The 17,493-nt window shown below is 40.5% G+C and overlaps 1 protein-coding gene across 10 annotated transcripts in view; it reads right to left on the reverse strand.

Annotated features, from left to right (window-relative positions):
- The window catches only part of enah (ENAH actin regulator), a 143,507-nt gene that overhangs the window by 12,700 nt on the left and 113,314 nt on the right, over positions 1 to 17,493 (reverse strand). For all 10 annotated transcript variants that reach the window (XM_026194527.2, XM_080289856.1, XM_026194518.2 and 7 more), the window contains exon 5: positions 5,198 to 5,544. In XM_026194527.2, the coding sequence (XP_026050312.2) occupies positions 5,198 to 5,544 (347 nt within the window). The remainder of the gene's footprint in view (positions 1 to 5,197; positions 5,545 to 17,493) is intronic.

Genomic DNA, 17,493 nt, shown 5'->3' on the forward strand with positions numbered 1-17,493 from the left:
TCAACAGCAGCACAAACAGGTCCAGATAAATTAATTCTAGACATTAAACAATGAAAATTTCCTGAAATGTAATTGCAATAGTCATGCATGAATACAACAACATTAATATGATTAGCAGAACTAGGGGCTTGTCCGGGATAAGGTGATGAAAGTTATATGGATAATCGTACTTTTGAGCAGTGTGATAGTTGCATGAAGAATGATTCTGTAAAGCTGCCTTCACACATGCACCTTTCACATTTTAGGAAGAGTCAGGCTGCACTGTTGATAGTTTAATGATTGTAATGAGTATGCAGTATCGTCATACCTACATAATAACCAGAGATGGGCAGTAACGCGTTACTTTACTCGTTACTTGAAAAAAGTAAGGGATTACTATTGCAAAAACGGTAATTAGATTACTGTTACTTTCCCGTAGGAACGCTGCGTTACTGTGTTACTAAAACCGTGATTTTTTTCGAGAATGTCTCATGACAGTGACGTAAGCGAGTGCGACGTTCGTGACAACAGCTGTCTGCAGATCAACAGTGGATAATATATCGAGTGCGGGAGAGAGTATGAGCGTGCAGCGTTTAAAGCGTGGAAGCACTGACCTTACTTTGAGTTTGATTCCATAAAAAGTGACAAAAACATTAGCGTCCGTTGTGCGTGGGAAGAAAACTTCTTTTTACAGCGAAAATAATCCCCTAAACTTCCAATCAAGCACCGAGTAGCTACGACGTAATGGGAAACTCACAGAGAAACTCGTGGATTCTTCCACTGACCGCCGCGGCACACCTGCACCAGGGTAAGCCTACGCCTACGCCACTCCTGCTTTACAGGTGAAAATAGAGCAACAGGACCGCTGAGTCTTTGATTTTATTTATTTTCTGCTGTGTTTTACTTGTATCTATTTGAAAGACAGTGTAAACACACAAAAAATATTATTTTATGTGCTGGAATGTGCAGAAAATAGGTTTAAATATTAAACAAATTTCTTCCAGTCAGAGAATGTTGCATATAATTAAATTTTTGCTTGATGCATAAAGTTAAACGATTAAAACTAATAAAAGAAGTTTTAAAAAGGGACCTTTCCATTTGATTACATTTTGTATGATGGATTATGCAGAAAAAGTAGAATTGGGCTGAAAGATCTATCGCTTTATCACCTATTCAGGTTGTCAATCGTGAAACTGAAGTAACTAAGTAATTAATTACTTTTGAAAATAAGTAATCAGTAAAGCAACGGGATTACTTTTTTGGGGAAGTAATTAGTAATTAGTTACTGATTACTTTTTTCAAGTAACTTGACCAACACTGATAATAACAGACCCATCTTTCTCATTTGAAAGACAACATTCTGAACCCAGTTCCTCAGCCTGGAGATCTTCCAGTTTGTAGTATACAGATGCATAGCTTATATGTCCAAATCAGAGTCTTTACTAGTAGATGGGATGCCCATATTGTAATTGGTGTCCATTATTTTTTAAACTGATGTTTTAAGAACAAGAAAGGGATAATACATTAAAATGTAAAGAAAACAAGAGTCAAATTGAGCCTGAGGCCGCTTTTACTTCTTTCACTTTAGAAAGTTAAGAAAATATTACATTTTGATGAGGAACCAGACCACAAGTATGCTTAGTTTATTTTTTCTCACCAACATTCATTTGTGTTGTTGAGAGAACAAGCACGCCACCCCCCCCCCCCCCCCCCAAAACAAAAAAAACAAAAAACAAGGCAGAAGTATGATTGGACTCAATGGGCCTACTATAGACTGATCTAAAAATTGCAGCAATAAAAAAAAAAACCCATTATGAATGGAACATCAGGCACATTTAGATCAAGTAAGGTTTTTTGATTTTTGAATGATTTGATTAATTTTTAAATGTTTTTAAATATTTTGAACTTTTTGATCACACCTCATATTGCTTTAATGGGGTGTAGAAGCACATCTTCACGTCAAAAAGGAACAGTATGCAATGAATTCACATTAAATTCCCTCTCTTGTTCATTATGCATCTTAGCTTGGTCCCACCCTGTCTAATTACTTTGATTTTGCACCTCTAGTGCTTAGCATAGCCTAGACTGTGTTCTCTGTGCCTGCCATATGTTTTCAATGTTTGTGGATGGTGTAATCCTTACATCACCTTCTGCTCTACTTCACTTTACACGTGCTGCAATTCCACACCTGTATTTCCTAAGTTTTGCGAGTGGATTTTAGGTTTTTGCTCAGAGTAATACTGTGGAAGGGAATATTCACAAAAGATAATTTTGTGATTGTTTTTTATTGCAGATGTTAGATGTTCATATTAGCACCATTACTTGCGTAACCTCGGTTCTCAGAGTAGTACGAGTGAAAGTATCATGGGAAGGGCCTTCCTCATTGGCCGGTGATTGCAACGACCACGTTGGGCAGAATAGCCCACCTAGAGTTGTGCTAGAGTTATTATTCAAGATAAGCCCCTCATCTAGCTTCGCTTCAATGAGGACAGCTACCTGGTGAGAATTCTCACTCATGCTACTCTGAGAACCTGGATTACACAAGTAATCTCAAATTCTCAGACTCTCGCATTGCCAGAAATGCTCATCACTACCAATTCGCAAATAGCCCATCTATCCAAGTGAGGACCCCGAGCTTGTAATTAAGTGTTGCTTTTGCTACATTTTCCAAGGCCATGAGTGCACTGGTTGCCAGACTACTAGTATAGTAGACTGGCGCCTGCAACCCCCAATTTATATAACCAAGAGCAACTGCCTCCACAATCAAATGCAACATCCATTGGGTTTCAGCAATACCCTGGTCTGCCCTTGAGAAAACCAGAGTCCACGAAGAGTACATTGAAAGTGCATGAATGTTACTGACATGTTTAGCAGATGCTAAAGCTAGCAGCAAAACTGTTTTCAAACAGATGTTTTAAATCAACCTCCTGCAGAGGTTCAAATACGGGGAGGGCCATGAAGCCCAACACTGCTAAGTCTCAGTGGGGTCAGGGTTGCAGAATCTTCAATTCTGCAAAGAGGTATATGTGCATGTAGAGTTGGAGCAAGGAGTGTTGTGACTGTGAGATGAAGGGCTCTACTGAAACAGAATTCATCTTTCAAAACGTGAAGGGACACCTAATTAAATCTGTCATTGCCTCTCACAAGGCACCCAGGTCCACTGTCTAAAAGTTCTGTGAGCCCATTTTCACAGGACTATTTTTTATATAGAGTTACTGTAAATACTATATATTTTCTATATTAAGTTAAATTTAATTTCTTAATTGGACATAGTTTAAAAAAAAACCCAACTTTTTTTGCTGAAAAAATATGGTTCTACCACCATCTCATAAATTGGCAAACTTGTTTCTAAAAAGAAGAATTTAGAAAAAAAAAAATCATACAGCACAGCAATCACACAAGTTACAGCTAAAATCACACAATCAGCCCAAGTTCCTGTTAGATTCTGATTTGATTGTGAGATAGCATCCTAGTAGCTCCCTCACAGTCACTGCAGTGGTACTTCAGATTTTGTAAACAGCAATCACTGCACCCTGTTTCTTAGTGTTATTCTGCATGACATGTAGGGCTTTTACATGCACGTACGCACACACCAACACAAACATCCAACCCCAGGGGGGTTTCACCAGCATTCGACATGATGATGTATTTTTAGGCTCTGAGTCAGGCCACTGAACTCTGCCTGCCTCTGTGTGTGTGCTTATGCATGCATATGGTAATTGGCCAAGCGTGGCACTGAAGCATGCCATCCAACACAGCCTTCCCCGCTAACCCAGAGTTGGATTATAGGAAATTTCATTCTTATCTAACAACCAAGCAGCTCCAGTTTAGAACGCATACAACACTAGGGTGGCGTCTACCTACACCTCTACCCTGCTGCTCAATTTAAGCAGTAATTACACTTGACTGCAAATATTTGCACTCATTCTCTATGCTTGACTGAGGTGATGTGTTTGTTCAAAATTATTTTCCTCAGTCTCAGAGTTTATAAACTGTAGAATTTTAATTTGTGTATGAGCTGGCAGCACACTTTCTAACATAACACGCTAACTGTTGCATTCATGTGGAATCTGCTCACAGCGCCTGGCAGATGAGATTACTGTAACTCAGCACCAATGAGACTAGATGAAAATGTTAAAACAGAACGCTTCTCTTCATTCTTCAATACATTTCCTGTATTTCAAGTACTGCATCTAGTAACCTGTTTTGGAACATTCGGAGCGTTTCTACTGGAAAATTATCAACTGCTACTTCTGAGAAATGGACCAATTCTGCTTTTCCTTACTTTTAGTCATACGTGTACTGTTCCAGAAGTGGATGTTCATATTAAACATTGCAAAAGGGTCCAGTAATGAGGTCAGCATATGCGTGCAAATTCCTTGTGAGCTAAGTGCTCAGGCTTCAGACTGATGTTTCTAGCCTTGACGCTTTATGACATCAATGCGAGTAGGCATCCCAACATGGTCATCTCAAACACACAATGCTTCCTGTGAGCACAGAGGCCCCTCCCAGCTGGCTCAAATTTTGTTTCCAAGCTGCAGCCAATCAGAAGGAGACTCTCTTAAACTCTCTTAAATGGAGGGAAAGGAGTTAAAAGGGATTAACTCCTTTCCCTCCGAATGAGGCTTCATTAATGAAGCCTCATTCAAAAAGTCACCATGAATACAAAGAAGACTTGGATATTTGAGTGCACTGCTAATGGACTTGATTCACCCACAGTGCAATGCAAAAGCAGGCACTGCTTGCTGCTGGAAAACTGAGTTGTTTTTTTAATTGGGATGGATGGATAAGAAGACAAAAAACAACCCCCCCCCCAACCAAACAAAACAAAAATATGCATTGTGGTTAAAGTATAACAAGTCTAAATATCACATCATCACTCAGATCATGTACCACTTTTAGGGAATTTTGTTTTATACCAACTGAAAACCACCACGCGTATAAATAAACTGTTAAATATTAACACAATAATGACACTGTATGAAACTGACACAAAAACTTCACTAAATGTTCAAATAACAAAAATGACCATTTTAAAATGTACTTTGGAGAGATAACTGAAAGATAACGCTTGTCATTGACTAGTCTATATTTACTGTGAGCCTGAGACAAACTGCTCCTTGGACAGAAAACAGTCACATTAGTAATATTGTAGTAGTAAAATTAGTAAAATGAAACAAGTGTGCGCAGCAGCAGAAACACAAAGTGGATTACTCACCAGCGTTGGAGATGCGTCTCCCTCTCTCCCAGTCCTGCTGCTCTCTATCCAACTGCTCCTGCTGCTCCTTCTCCAGCCGCTCTCTCTCCACCTTCTCCCTCTCCATCAGTTCACGCTCGGCACGCTCCTGCTGCTCCTGGCGCTCCCGCTCAAGTCGCTCTTTCTCTGCCTGCGCCTCCCTCTCCTGATGCTCCCGTTCCTGACGTTCGCGCTCCTGACGCTCCAGCATCTCTCGCTCCAGGCGCTCCCTCTCTTGGCGCTCCCGCTCCTGACGCTCTCTCTCCTGACGTTCTCGCTCCTGGCGCTCCCTCTCCATCTCCTTCTGTTTCTGTGCCTCCTGAAGCTGCCTGGAGGAGCAAAAGAGATGCAGGAAAATGATGCAATTTAAAAAAGAAAAAAAGAAAAAGAAAAAAAAAGAAAATCATCTTTCAATCGCTTCTGTTGTCTTGGTCAAATTTCTCCAAATAAAAAAATAATTTTTTTTTATTTGAGCCTCTTTGAGTCTACAATCAAATGTGTGCTGGTATTTATTTATTTTTTTACAATGAACAGTTAGCTGTGGAGATGGGTTAAAAAACAAACAAACAAACAAAACAGGATAAAATGCTATGAATGAGTTTGATGCACATATTCACCATCATTACATAACACGTATAGAATAGAATAGAATTCAACTTTATTGTCATTGCACATGCACAGGTACAGGGCAACGAAATGCAGTTTGCATCCATCCAGAAGTGCTTTAGCCATGATATAGATATATTATAATATATATTAGCAATAATATAGATATGAAAGTATATTACAGAAATGGGTCATGTCATATGATAACAAATTTTCCTCGGTGCAATAACCATGCTGTTCAGCCAACTTCGCAACTTCACCCAACTTCGTTAAAATCTGTGCGCATTAAAAACACACACACACACACACACACACACACACACTGCCTGATGTGAAAGCCTGCTGCACAGAGCCAGGTGTGCCTGTCAGAGACACAGAAATATCAAAACTCTCACTGTGGCTTTTTCCCCTCACCTAAAATCTTAAAATGTGACCTTAATACTGTGTTCAGCACAGACAGTGGTTGCAGACTCATGTTTAGCCACTAGGTGTCAGCAGAAGGCAGCAGCAGAAGAACAGGGAAACAAGAAATGAACCATTTAAGCCATGTGAGCCAGTGTGAGCACTTCTGTGTGCCTGCATGTGGAAATGAAATCAAGTGCAACTTAAGGAGGCCATTTTTAATTTGCTATAGCTGAGATTCTGCGCAAAGATCGCTGCAGGTAAACCATTCAGTTTACAAGAATATAAAAAAAGAACACAATAGGAAAAACTATCATGTTTGAAAAATAAAAACGAATACTTTAACACCTTTTTAGAACCTTAACTAGAAGGTAAGACCAAACAATATTTAAATGGTGCACTATAATTAAACAAAAAAACAAAAACACAGTGAACTGATAAGAAAAAGAAGACATTTTGAGACCTTTTCTCTGATTTCAACCATCAGATTTTCTACTTTGTGCACTGGGCTACTATGCAGATTGTAGCAATGACTCCATGAGGATGTAAGCACAGACTCAGTATGCTGTGCAGCAGAGCTTACTGGGGGTGTAAGCTGATATTGCATTAAAAGGTTTTAAAAAGCACAATAGTTACAGGTTAGAAAAGTGTAAACGAAAAGACGAACACCAAACTGTTAAATGGAGGGGAGCTTATGGCCTCCAGTATCCAGAACCCTATGGAAAAAGCCCATATTTGTAGACCAGTTTGGTCTACAAAAATGGTCTGCCTCTCAGCGCTCTGTGGTGCTACATTTTTTTATTTATAATTCCCTTTTTGGTCCGATACTACAAGGTGTTAGTGGACTGCCTCGCGGTCACCATTAAGCCATATGGATTGCGTATTTGAAGACTTGCTCTTCTCTAGAGCAGGTTATGCTGAAGATAAGAGATCAACACACAGCCCCACCCCCCAGAGCACTTCTGAAACATAATGTCCACTCCAGGAAAAGCCTGTGGAGCTCAGTAAGTAAAAAGAGACTGTCTCAACACCACTTCACACCAATGAGACTTCAGCTGAAAGAATACAACTACACGCTAAAAGGAGGAGTCCTTTTACATCTAATTTCATTGTAATTACTGACAAATAAGAGCGAGGAGAATTCTGCAACCATACACGGCATGCTTTTCTCCCTTTAAATAGACTTTAAAAAGTGAATTTTAAATAAATACAATTCTTCAAGCTATACAGTGCTTTTCCAAACAATCATACAGCAGTTTTTACACTCTATAGTGTGCTTTTACCAACACACACACACTCACACCGCGCACATGTTCAGTCTGTATCATGTGCTTAGCTTTTTCAGATGATAGTTTTTCTTAGGATGAGTGAAGCCAGATAATGGCCATGTTGAACTAGCTTCATAGGACAGATCCCTGCTCCATTGAATGCATATGAAATCATGTACCAGAGCCATGCAGCACTCTGATAGACTTTTGGGTACAAATAAATAAAGTGTGTCTGTGTAGGGTGTGAACTGGGGGAAAGTACAAGAGATAAAATGCGAGGCAGAGAGCAGGTGCAAACAGCGGGAAGGTGTAATCTGTCAGGTTCACACACACACACACACACACCTTTAATTTCATTGGAAAGCCTCGACTGTGTTGTCATAGCCTGATTTACGGGGTCATAAATTATACTTGTTGCAAATAAGTGAGCGTTACATTCATAAATTACACAACCAAGAAGAGAGATGGTGGGAAATTAAGTTAAACGCCAAAGGGCACTCCCCTCTCCCTTTCTCTCACACACACACACACACACACACACACACCAAATGAGACGCTGTCACATTGCTTGCCCTCACTCATCCTGTTTTTCTGAAAGCTGACTCACAGCTAAAAGTCAATCATCAGCACAAATGCTGCTTAATGCAAACTCCCTTTGCTTCCATCTGCCGGAGGGGTACACAAAAACTGCACTCGGCCTAATGCACTAACACACACACACACACACACACACACACACACACACACACGGAGGAAGGTTTGGATTTGTGCTCTCACACAGTAGCATATATGTTGATTGTTCACTTCTAAGCCAAGGCAAGCAGGTGACTTCAGTTACTATAACAAGAAAAGGGTGACCGACCTAACACCTGTTTCAAATCCTATATTTACCCTTTTAATTTTAAACTGCAGATTTTGAATTCTGCACAGCTTCCCAGGTAAGGTATAAAATGAGACCAGATTCACCTTCTACATAATATGACAGACAGAATTGACAACTGTTCACAGTGGAAGCTTACCTGGGATCACTACAGTCAAAAGACAACTGAAAGTAATTTAAATGTGACAGCACAGCTCTCTTCTGGGACTTACCCACTCTTCTGTGCTTACACACTCACTCGTCACTTTGTTAAATATATCTGTTCAACTGTTCATTAATGCAAATATCAAATTAGCCAATCAACTGGCAGCAACTCATTTAGGCATGCTGAGATGGTTAAGACAACCATCAGAAGTTCAACGTGAGCATCTGAATGTGGCAGAACTGTGATTTAAGTGTTCTGTGGGTAAAAACGGCTGGTTGATGTCAGAGGATGAAAGCCAGAGTACTCTGAGCTAATAAGAAAGCAACAGTAACTGAAATAACCATTCCCCCCCCCCAAAGGTATGTAGAAGCATGTCTCACACTCAATATTCACTGATGTGCAGCTGACAAATTAGCAGCAATTGTGTGATGCCATAATGTCAGTGTGGACCAAGATCTCTGATCCCATCGCCTTGTTGAATCTATGGCATCAAATACTGAATCAGTTTTGAAGTCACAAGGGCTTCCATCCCAGTACCATCAAGAGATACTTACACAAGCGGACAATGAGTGTAAAGATCAAAGTAAAATCTCTTCCTTCAGCAGTGGTATGAATGAAACATGGGTTTCTCCCATTTTCCACTAGCAGAGAGACAGAAAACACCAAAGGATGGAAAGATGGAGAGAAAAGAATGATAGAAGGAAAAGGTGGAAGAAAGCGAGCCCATGGAAAGTTGCTCCCTCCTTAACTCCCTTGTCTGCCTGTCACTCACACACTTAAACTGTCCCAGTTCTCACGATGTCTCAGTTGTGCATTGATGTAATTACAGAAAAACGGAGCAAACCTGGATTCATGGCCAATGAAAGTGCAGCACAGCCATGTCTCTGAGGATTTCAGTCTTCTCTGGAGGCTTTCCAGATCTACAATAATCTACACTCTGATGGCAAATTAGTCCCTGTGGGATCCTCAGCGCTGCAACAGCATCAGAATATCTTCGGGATTAAAAATAACTCATGATGTCATGGTTGATGGCAGTAAAAGAAGTTTCATCAGGAAGAGGTCCACGTTTTTCATTCATTTTGCAATTTTCTGTGTGATGATGGTCAAAGTGCTAGCAGCAAAATGTTAGCAGGGAAGTAGGCACCTGGTGCAATTTGTCAACCAGCAATGTTGGAAGTTATCTTAAAGCCTTTCTCTGTTCTAAATCCATATGTGCTTTATTACTCAGACAGGGAAAGTGCAGAAATAATCCTCTGTGAAAAGGATGACTGCTCCAATCAGCTGCTGTTGAGATGTTTGTGGGTACACATGAAAACACCTACGGGTCACTCCTAAAGCTTCATGATAATTTAATAGTTTGCAAGATTTAATTCCATCTGGTCCTAGAGATTAAACCAAAACACTGCCTGATGGTCAGAACATGAACAGCCTGGCAGTGATGCAACCCACTAGCAGGACTGATTATAACAGTTCAAAGACCTTCTGTAGTGGGTCCTTGGAGCCCTTATCCACTGGTAACTACTGTGTTCAACTGCTAAGAATTAGATTTACAATGGTTCTCCCAAAAACACTGCTCACATCATGTGTTATTAGTAACAACCACAATTTATTTAAGATGAAGTTGTTTTGTGTATTATTTCACTCCATTTCTGTCAGAATTACATCTAAAATTGTAAATTACATCATACAGAACCATACCTCAAAATCTACATGTTTTATATTAGATATTAGTTAAGTTACAGCAAATGGAGTGTTAAAAAATTTACACCAACCAATCACTGAATCCAAGCACGGTTTAAAAAAAAAAACAAAAAACAAAAAACATGTCTTGAACTTTTCCCAATACTGGAGGTGATCCAGTGCAGCAAGTTTGTGCAGCAAGTTTCCACACTGCTAGCCTCTCCCAAGACTGTAAGCTAAAGAGACTAGGTGATTCACTGGAGAGTACACCAACTGTCGGGACAATGTGCAGCATAATAAAGGTTATCTTTATCAAGGGACAAGTTCCAAATTAGAAGTAAGAATATTCATAGCCAACATTTTACCTTTCAGCCTCTTTTAAAACTTCTTAAACTCATTTCGAGCTCTATATTTTTATTCTGGGATAGTAGAGAATAGCTTGGCATAAATCACAGTCTAGACAAATCCCGATTTAGCTGGTTGAATTTCAGATCCCTCACTGAAATTCTGATTAACTGACCCTACAAACAGAAGGTTTGAACTGCAGGTGGGTGGGGCTGCTGCGCTTAGTTGTATTTTTACACATTTTTAACAAAACGTTCCCATTGAAGAGTGTGAAGGGTGTCTCAAGACCTTTGCACAGTGCTGTATATATGAGAGAAAATAAAAGCAGACTAGTAGCATCTATGCTACAGAACTGTGTTCCCACAGGGACTTTTGTTGTAGGGGTACATTCTGACAAAGAAACATGAACTCCTAGAGATAGTGTAATTTGTCTTGTGTGCTCTCCCTCTGGTGACGGAGGTGTACTTGCTGAATCAGTTCTAATTAGAGCGAAGAGGCAATCTCAGCTCTGCTGTCAGGGTTGGAGTTTGTTTTGTTGTAGTTAAATGCCTCTGCTGGTGTTGATGAATGTCTTTAGGCTCAGAGGATATTCACGCTCTTGACTGGTGCAACTTTTTGCCCAGAAAAGGACATGGGAATCATGACTTTGACGTTTCAGGTCCCCAGCCTGAACATACAGGTTTCAGTGCAGGGCCATCCCTTTGTCTAAGTGCGATAAGTAGTAGTGTGCCAGCAGCTGGACAAACGTATACACAAATGCTAAAATTTATGAACGTAACACACGCACACAGCATTCTTCTAAGAGGGAGATCATGACATTCCTACACAGTGAGCACACCAACTTAAAATATCCCATCTGGAGAGACGTGGTCATGAAGAGTGTGAATGTGGTTAAATGTGTGTTCTCTTGTATCTGTGTACGGGAGGGAGCAGAGCGCCTGTAGTCTATCAGGGGGACACCTTTGAGGTTATGACACAGTGTAGCCTTTCAGCTGATGTCATGTGATAATAATAAGCACATTCCTGTTCAGTGAGAGCAGCTTCTCCCACAGCCGGAACTTCAAGCACACTCACACTCTTTCATTAATAGCAACAGATGAGGAAATAGCTTTGTCACAAACGCTTTTATGGATGGAGAAATGAGCCTAGTGAAATTCCTGTTAATACTGATACACAGTCAGTGTCTGTTAATGGAAATAAATCCATAATATAAAGCAGCCTGTGAATCTGGGCCAGTTTACAATTAACCTTTGCAAATGTAAAATTTTACTTTAGAAACTAATAACTTCTGTTTCCGGTTTAGTTGTCATTCCATAAATTCTTTAATTGCTCCACTCCACTGTAAATAGTTTCACAAAATGTATCAAAAAGCACATCTATCCATTCAGCTCATATTCTAATGTGTGAAATTTCCTCCTCATAAGCAGAGGTGAAGATGGATGGATGGAATTCCATTAAAACCATCCAAACAGCACAAACACAGTGACAGGTTCAGTTTAGTGCCTCTGATTGGCTGTGGATAACAGGCATTACCTGCCAGTCAAAACAGTCACACACAGTTCTAATGAAATTTAAATGGGTGATTTACACCCCAAATAACTTTAACTCTTTTATTTACCAGATTAAACAAGTTATGGTCATGACTGAAGTCGGGCATTTTTAAACATGGAGTCTATCAGGACTGATGTGATTTTGGAACAAGCTTCAAGTGACCGTTGGGGAATAGCAGTTTGCATACTTTGTGTGGTTCAAAAAAAATCTTTCCAAAGTTTTTACAGTTTTCTGTCTAGGAGGCAGAGTTCAGCATCTTTTCTCTTTTCCAGAAATCTTTTATGGAATTCCATTCTGGAACTGACAGCGTTTAATAAAGCAGAGTATGTCGTCACTTCCAGGAAACCGATGTAACAACTACCACATTAAATTCCCCTTTCTATACAGTGCTGTCTTATTTCCTGTCTCCAGTGGATGAATCAAAAAACGAGCTCCCCTTCCCTCCGCATCCCTCTATGCCTCGCAGGGAAATGTCACAGGATTCAAAGCTGTGAAAAGCCTCGCGCACCGTTTAACTGGCGTCTCACTCGCCTCGTGACAAGCGTTGCTGGGAAACCGTTGCTATGCAAGTGTGGGCGGTGGCGCGGCCTGAATCTCGGCATGCACGTACATGCATATGCACACACGTTCCTTTCGTCTTTGCAAAAACTTTGAGATACTCAGGAAGTCGGGAAGGATTTGGGATGATATTGAAAACATCAAAAGGCTTACAATCAAAACTGAGAGGCATGAAACAGAGGGAGAGAGCTGCACAGGCACAATGCAAACAGCGATAGAACAGGATCTGCAGTCAGGCTGTAAGGATCAAAGAGCTGCAAATGTTCTCAATAGGAGTTAATATTTTTAGTTAGGCAAGAAGTATTAAAAAAAATTATAAAGACTACTCTTGATGAACTAAAACTAAATAAATAAAGAAGTATATATGGTGGGAAAGTAGTATAGGTCAAAAACAAATCAGTCTAAAGTGAAAGAAAAAGTTTGAGTCACCATCATGTTCAGCTTCATCAGTATTGGACAGGAGTCCCTATAGCAGTCGCAGCGTGGAGGCTCTTCCACACCAGCCCATCACACAATCATTACACACCATTTCTGTATTTCCAGCAAGCTCTAACGGACAGTAACTGAGTGACTATTAACCGAATACCTTAGTAATTAATTAAGTCTGCGACACAGCTCGCTGAGAGCGACACTTTTTGAAGCAGCATTTAGGGCCGTCACAAGCTCCCATTTTTACAGCATAATAGGTCCACTTTAACAATGTGAGGAGAAGAAGCCAACAGAATGAGGGCTTCTCCTGCCACTTCTATATTCTTGTTAAACCATGTCATGTTTTTATTATTGACTATAGTGGTTATCCAGAGAGGGAGACGTTTCATTATGTCCCAGAATACTGGAAAACAAAGAAGCTCACATTCTGTCAGCTTTAATCAGATACAGAATAACTAAATAAAGCTAAACTGAGAGCGAATTATTGTATGAATATTTCAATCTGTGGCTTTAAGACATTCGGGTGTTTAAACATCGAGCTGAAAATGATGTCACAATCTGGCTTTGCCATTTTGCCACAAGTGACAACTGCACTGAAACTCCTGGGACACTCAAGTCTGGCAAAATCTGCTGGCCAGCTGGAGTCAGCGGCTTGCTTGATTGGCTCACAGGACAAGGAAGTGTTGTCTGAATGGACAGGAGCCCAGATGGACCATATGGACCTACTCTATGAAGAATCTAGTCCAAATGTGCAATATACACATAGACACACTCGATGTGTCATGTGACCCACTGATAAAAGAGCCCAACCCTGCTATCAAAGCAATCGGTCTTTGAGTTTTGAGTGTGTGCTTGCATGCAAAGAGTGTGGATTAATATCCAGCACTGTCATTTGAGAATATCTACGGATATCAGCACAGGTTTGTGAGAGCGCTCGTTTCCACCAGCAGCTGCTGTGCTCTTACCTTCGAGCTCCTTCGCTAACAGCTAACAGAACCTGAGCAAAAACACACATGCATCTTTATCCTCTCCCATACTTCCATCCTCTCTTTCATTCAAGGCGATGCAACACATTTCCTCTTTCGCTCTCTCCCCCGACACACTCGCTTGCACCCACACAGCACACGGCTATTTATAACACAGCCTATTATTTCCAGCTCGTGTCTTTTTAATCTGAGGGTAGTACCCTGCATTTCTGAACAGGTGGTTCAGCTTCACTTTTTCCCTTAGCTGCAGAATGAATACATGCAACAAATCACTCACTCCTGAAGTGGCATTGTCTGCTTGCTTTCATTCATCTATGTATTCATGAAAAGGAGGAATACTAAGAGGGGGGGGACCGACAAACAGGGAAACGTGCATCATTTTCCCCTCCTATCATGTGACTCAGTGGAAAATCCCATCACAGAGATGTTTGGATATTCTGGCCTTTCCACAGTAGAAGGATCTCAGTGTTTGCTTCTCACACAGAGCAGAGACCCACAAGTGAGCAAGACAAAGCCACACTGATGAGTATGGAATGAGTCTGAATGAACATGTGTGGTTAACTGAGGAACGAGGTGGATCTCAAAATGAGGCAGAGAGGAATTTGGAGAGGGGGAAAGACAATTTCAGTATATCCACACTCTCAATTTCTTTATTCACTCCCAATCTCTATCATTCACACAGCACAAGGCTGAATGATTCCTGATGAACAGCAGAGAGCAAACTGAAATTAAATATTAGCTCCTTTGATGATAGTGTCTGCAATTATTCATAACAGACATGAAACAGGCTGGATGAGACAAAGGTGTCAAAGACAACTTATAAGACAACATAAAATAAACGTCAGTGAAACTTATGAGTGGATTTATTTCTCCAGGTTATTATTATTTTTGTTTAAGTGCTTCCCAATAAAGATTAAAAATAAGATAAATTACAAACAGGGAGTGAAAGATGAAAGACTGAAGGTGGTGAAACACTAGCTCTCTCTTCAGCTACTTTAGCCATAGTCTGATGCTATGCTAGCTCTTCTTTGGCATAACCTGACCCCGAACTAGACCCAGAAGTGTTTCCTTAATAATGCTGTAAGATGCTGGCCTATCAAGTTAGTCTACCAGTAGAATAAGAGACAGAACCTCTGTGATTAATCTGCATCAAAATGTCAGTAAACTTCCTGCTAGGATTACAAATGTTGAGCAGTTTTTGAGATGTGAACTTGGCCACCTTATCAAAGTTACAGCCAGTAGTCAAGGGAAGCAGCAGAGGCGGTTTCCTAATGTGGAAGAAGTGAAAAGTTGTGAATACTTTCCAAATGCACAGTATAGAGCTCAATGAGTTAGAGCCTGTTATTGAAATAGGACACCACTGAGGCTGTTTGTGACATTTGTTCCCTCAAAAACCCCTCCCTTCTGCAATCAAGTGTAAGTGGTTTTATTAAAAAGTGGAAAAGTTTAAGAAACACAGCAACTCCTGACCACAGACCAAAGATATAAAGTTAGAGCCTGGTTGCTAGGGCTGCCACGATTAGTCGACTAGTCACGATTACGTCAATGACAAATTTAATAGTCGACATGTCGTTTAAAGCCTCGTGAGATCCTGAAAGACGCAGGAATAAGTAGTAGGATTTAAGAGTGTAATAATGGATTGAAACAGAAGATGGCAGCACTCCATGTACAAGGATGCCAGCTGCCGTTAAACCCCGAAGAAGAAGAAGCAACTCCAGTATCATAGCTGTGTCCAAATTCAGGGGCCGCATCCTTCGGAGGCCACATTTGAGGGCCGATTACGTTACAGCGACGCAACGAAGGCTTTCCAAATTCGAAGACTTCTGCAATTCCCAGATTTGAAGGATGGGTCGGGCATATCCTTTGTGGCCCAACCTATCCCAGAATTCATAGCACGGCTCAGCCAATTCCAGTTTCCAACAATGGTGGCAGCTACTTAGTTTTAATTTTAATCTTATTACTCTTTCTGGGTCACAAAATAAACTTTTAACATATTTTCAGGCGAGAATGTAGGTGTGTAAACTTCAAATATCTGCCCAGTTTATCAAGACATCACATATTTGTAAAAGTGCTCCTACGTTTTCGGAGACATCTAGACAGGGTTCAAGGCTCACTAGAGCCTGCGAGATAACTTAGATAACTGAAAACTGTTGTTGTTTGGCTTTTTTCAGTGTTTTATTTGTTCCTGAGTAAATTTGTTTGGCTGAGATTAAAGTTAAAGTTTTCACATAGCTGAATAAACGTCAAACAGAAAACTGATTAAACAAAAGTGTGAGATGGTAGAGAATTTACTCCAGTGTCCTGTTATATTTTAGATAGCAAGGAGCAGACAGCTGAGTTTATTAAAGTCCACTGAGACAATCTGCAAAATTCATTAAAAGTTTAATAAACTATCATCTTGTCTTTATTTTTAGTTAGCACATACCTTAAACACTTCAAGCTGTAAGCTAATGATAGTTATATAAGCGCAGATGCACGCTGATGCAATAAGCTGTATGCATGCATGATCCGATTAGTTGACTAATCGCAAAAATAATTTGTGACTAGTCGACTATTAAATAGTCGTTTGTGGCAGCCCTAGTGGTCGCAAGTGCTGCAAGAGTCATCAGTCATCAGTGCGCTGCAACTTGATAACTACAGTTTATCAGTCAAACATCCTCTGGCATTAATGTCAGGTGACAGTGCCAACCACTACACCACCATGACACCACATGTCCTTAACTTTACCTAATTTTAGGTGGCCATAGCTCTCTAGCATTGCTAAAATACTGTCTGAAACCACATCAGTCTTCCTGATGTAGAGCCTTGGCTATGAATATCAGCCATAGTTGATCCCACAGCAACACAAGCTACCCGCTGAAGTTTAGAAAATTTAGAATTAAAAGGCTCAAAAATGGCTTTTAGATTGCCATGGATTAACTACGGGTGTGTCTACAGTCAGATGAAAACCACTAACCTTTCGAGTGATTAGCTGAAGTAGGCAGGATGTACAGTGGAGGTAAACAGAGCCAAGACTGAATTCATGTGTTGGACAGTTTGGTCAGATCAGCAAACACTACAAACTGACCCTACAAATTAAAATCCCATGATGACCGTTTCACAGATGTTCCAATAAACAGTCAACAAAACCAGCTGGATCACAGAGAGTGGTGTAATGAGGGGATGTAAGACAGCCATCTGTTGTTCAAAAAGTAATATCTGTAAACCCAAGAGTCCAAAGCTTGCAGTGAGTTTGTGTTTCTTTTAATAAAGCAGAAAGGTTAGTACTAATGCGCATTTAATTTTTACACTACTCTCCTCACATCGCCTCTTCTCCCGTCACCGACCCCCTCGCTTTTCTCAACCTATGTTCTCTTTGATCCACACATCCTTTGCACACTCTTCCACGGGCTTGACAGTAGCCTCTGTATCATAAGATGACCTCCGTC

This window comes from Astatotilapia calliptera, chromosome 15 (genome assembly GCF_964374335.1).
Source record: "Astatotilapia calliptera chromosome 15, fAstCal68.1, whole genome shotgun sequence".
Classification (NCBI taxonomy): Eukaryota; Metazoa; Chordata; class Actinopteri; order Cichliformes; family Cichlidae; genus Astatotilapia; species Astatotilapia calliptera.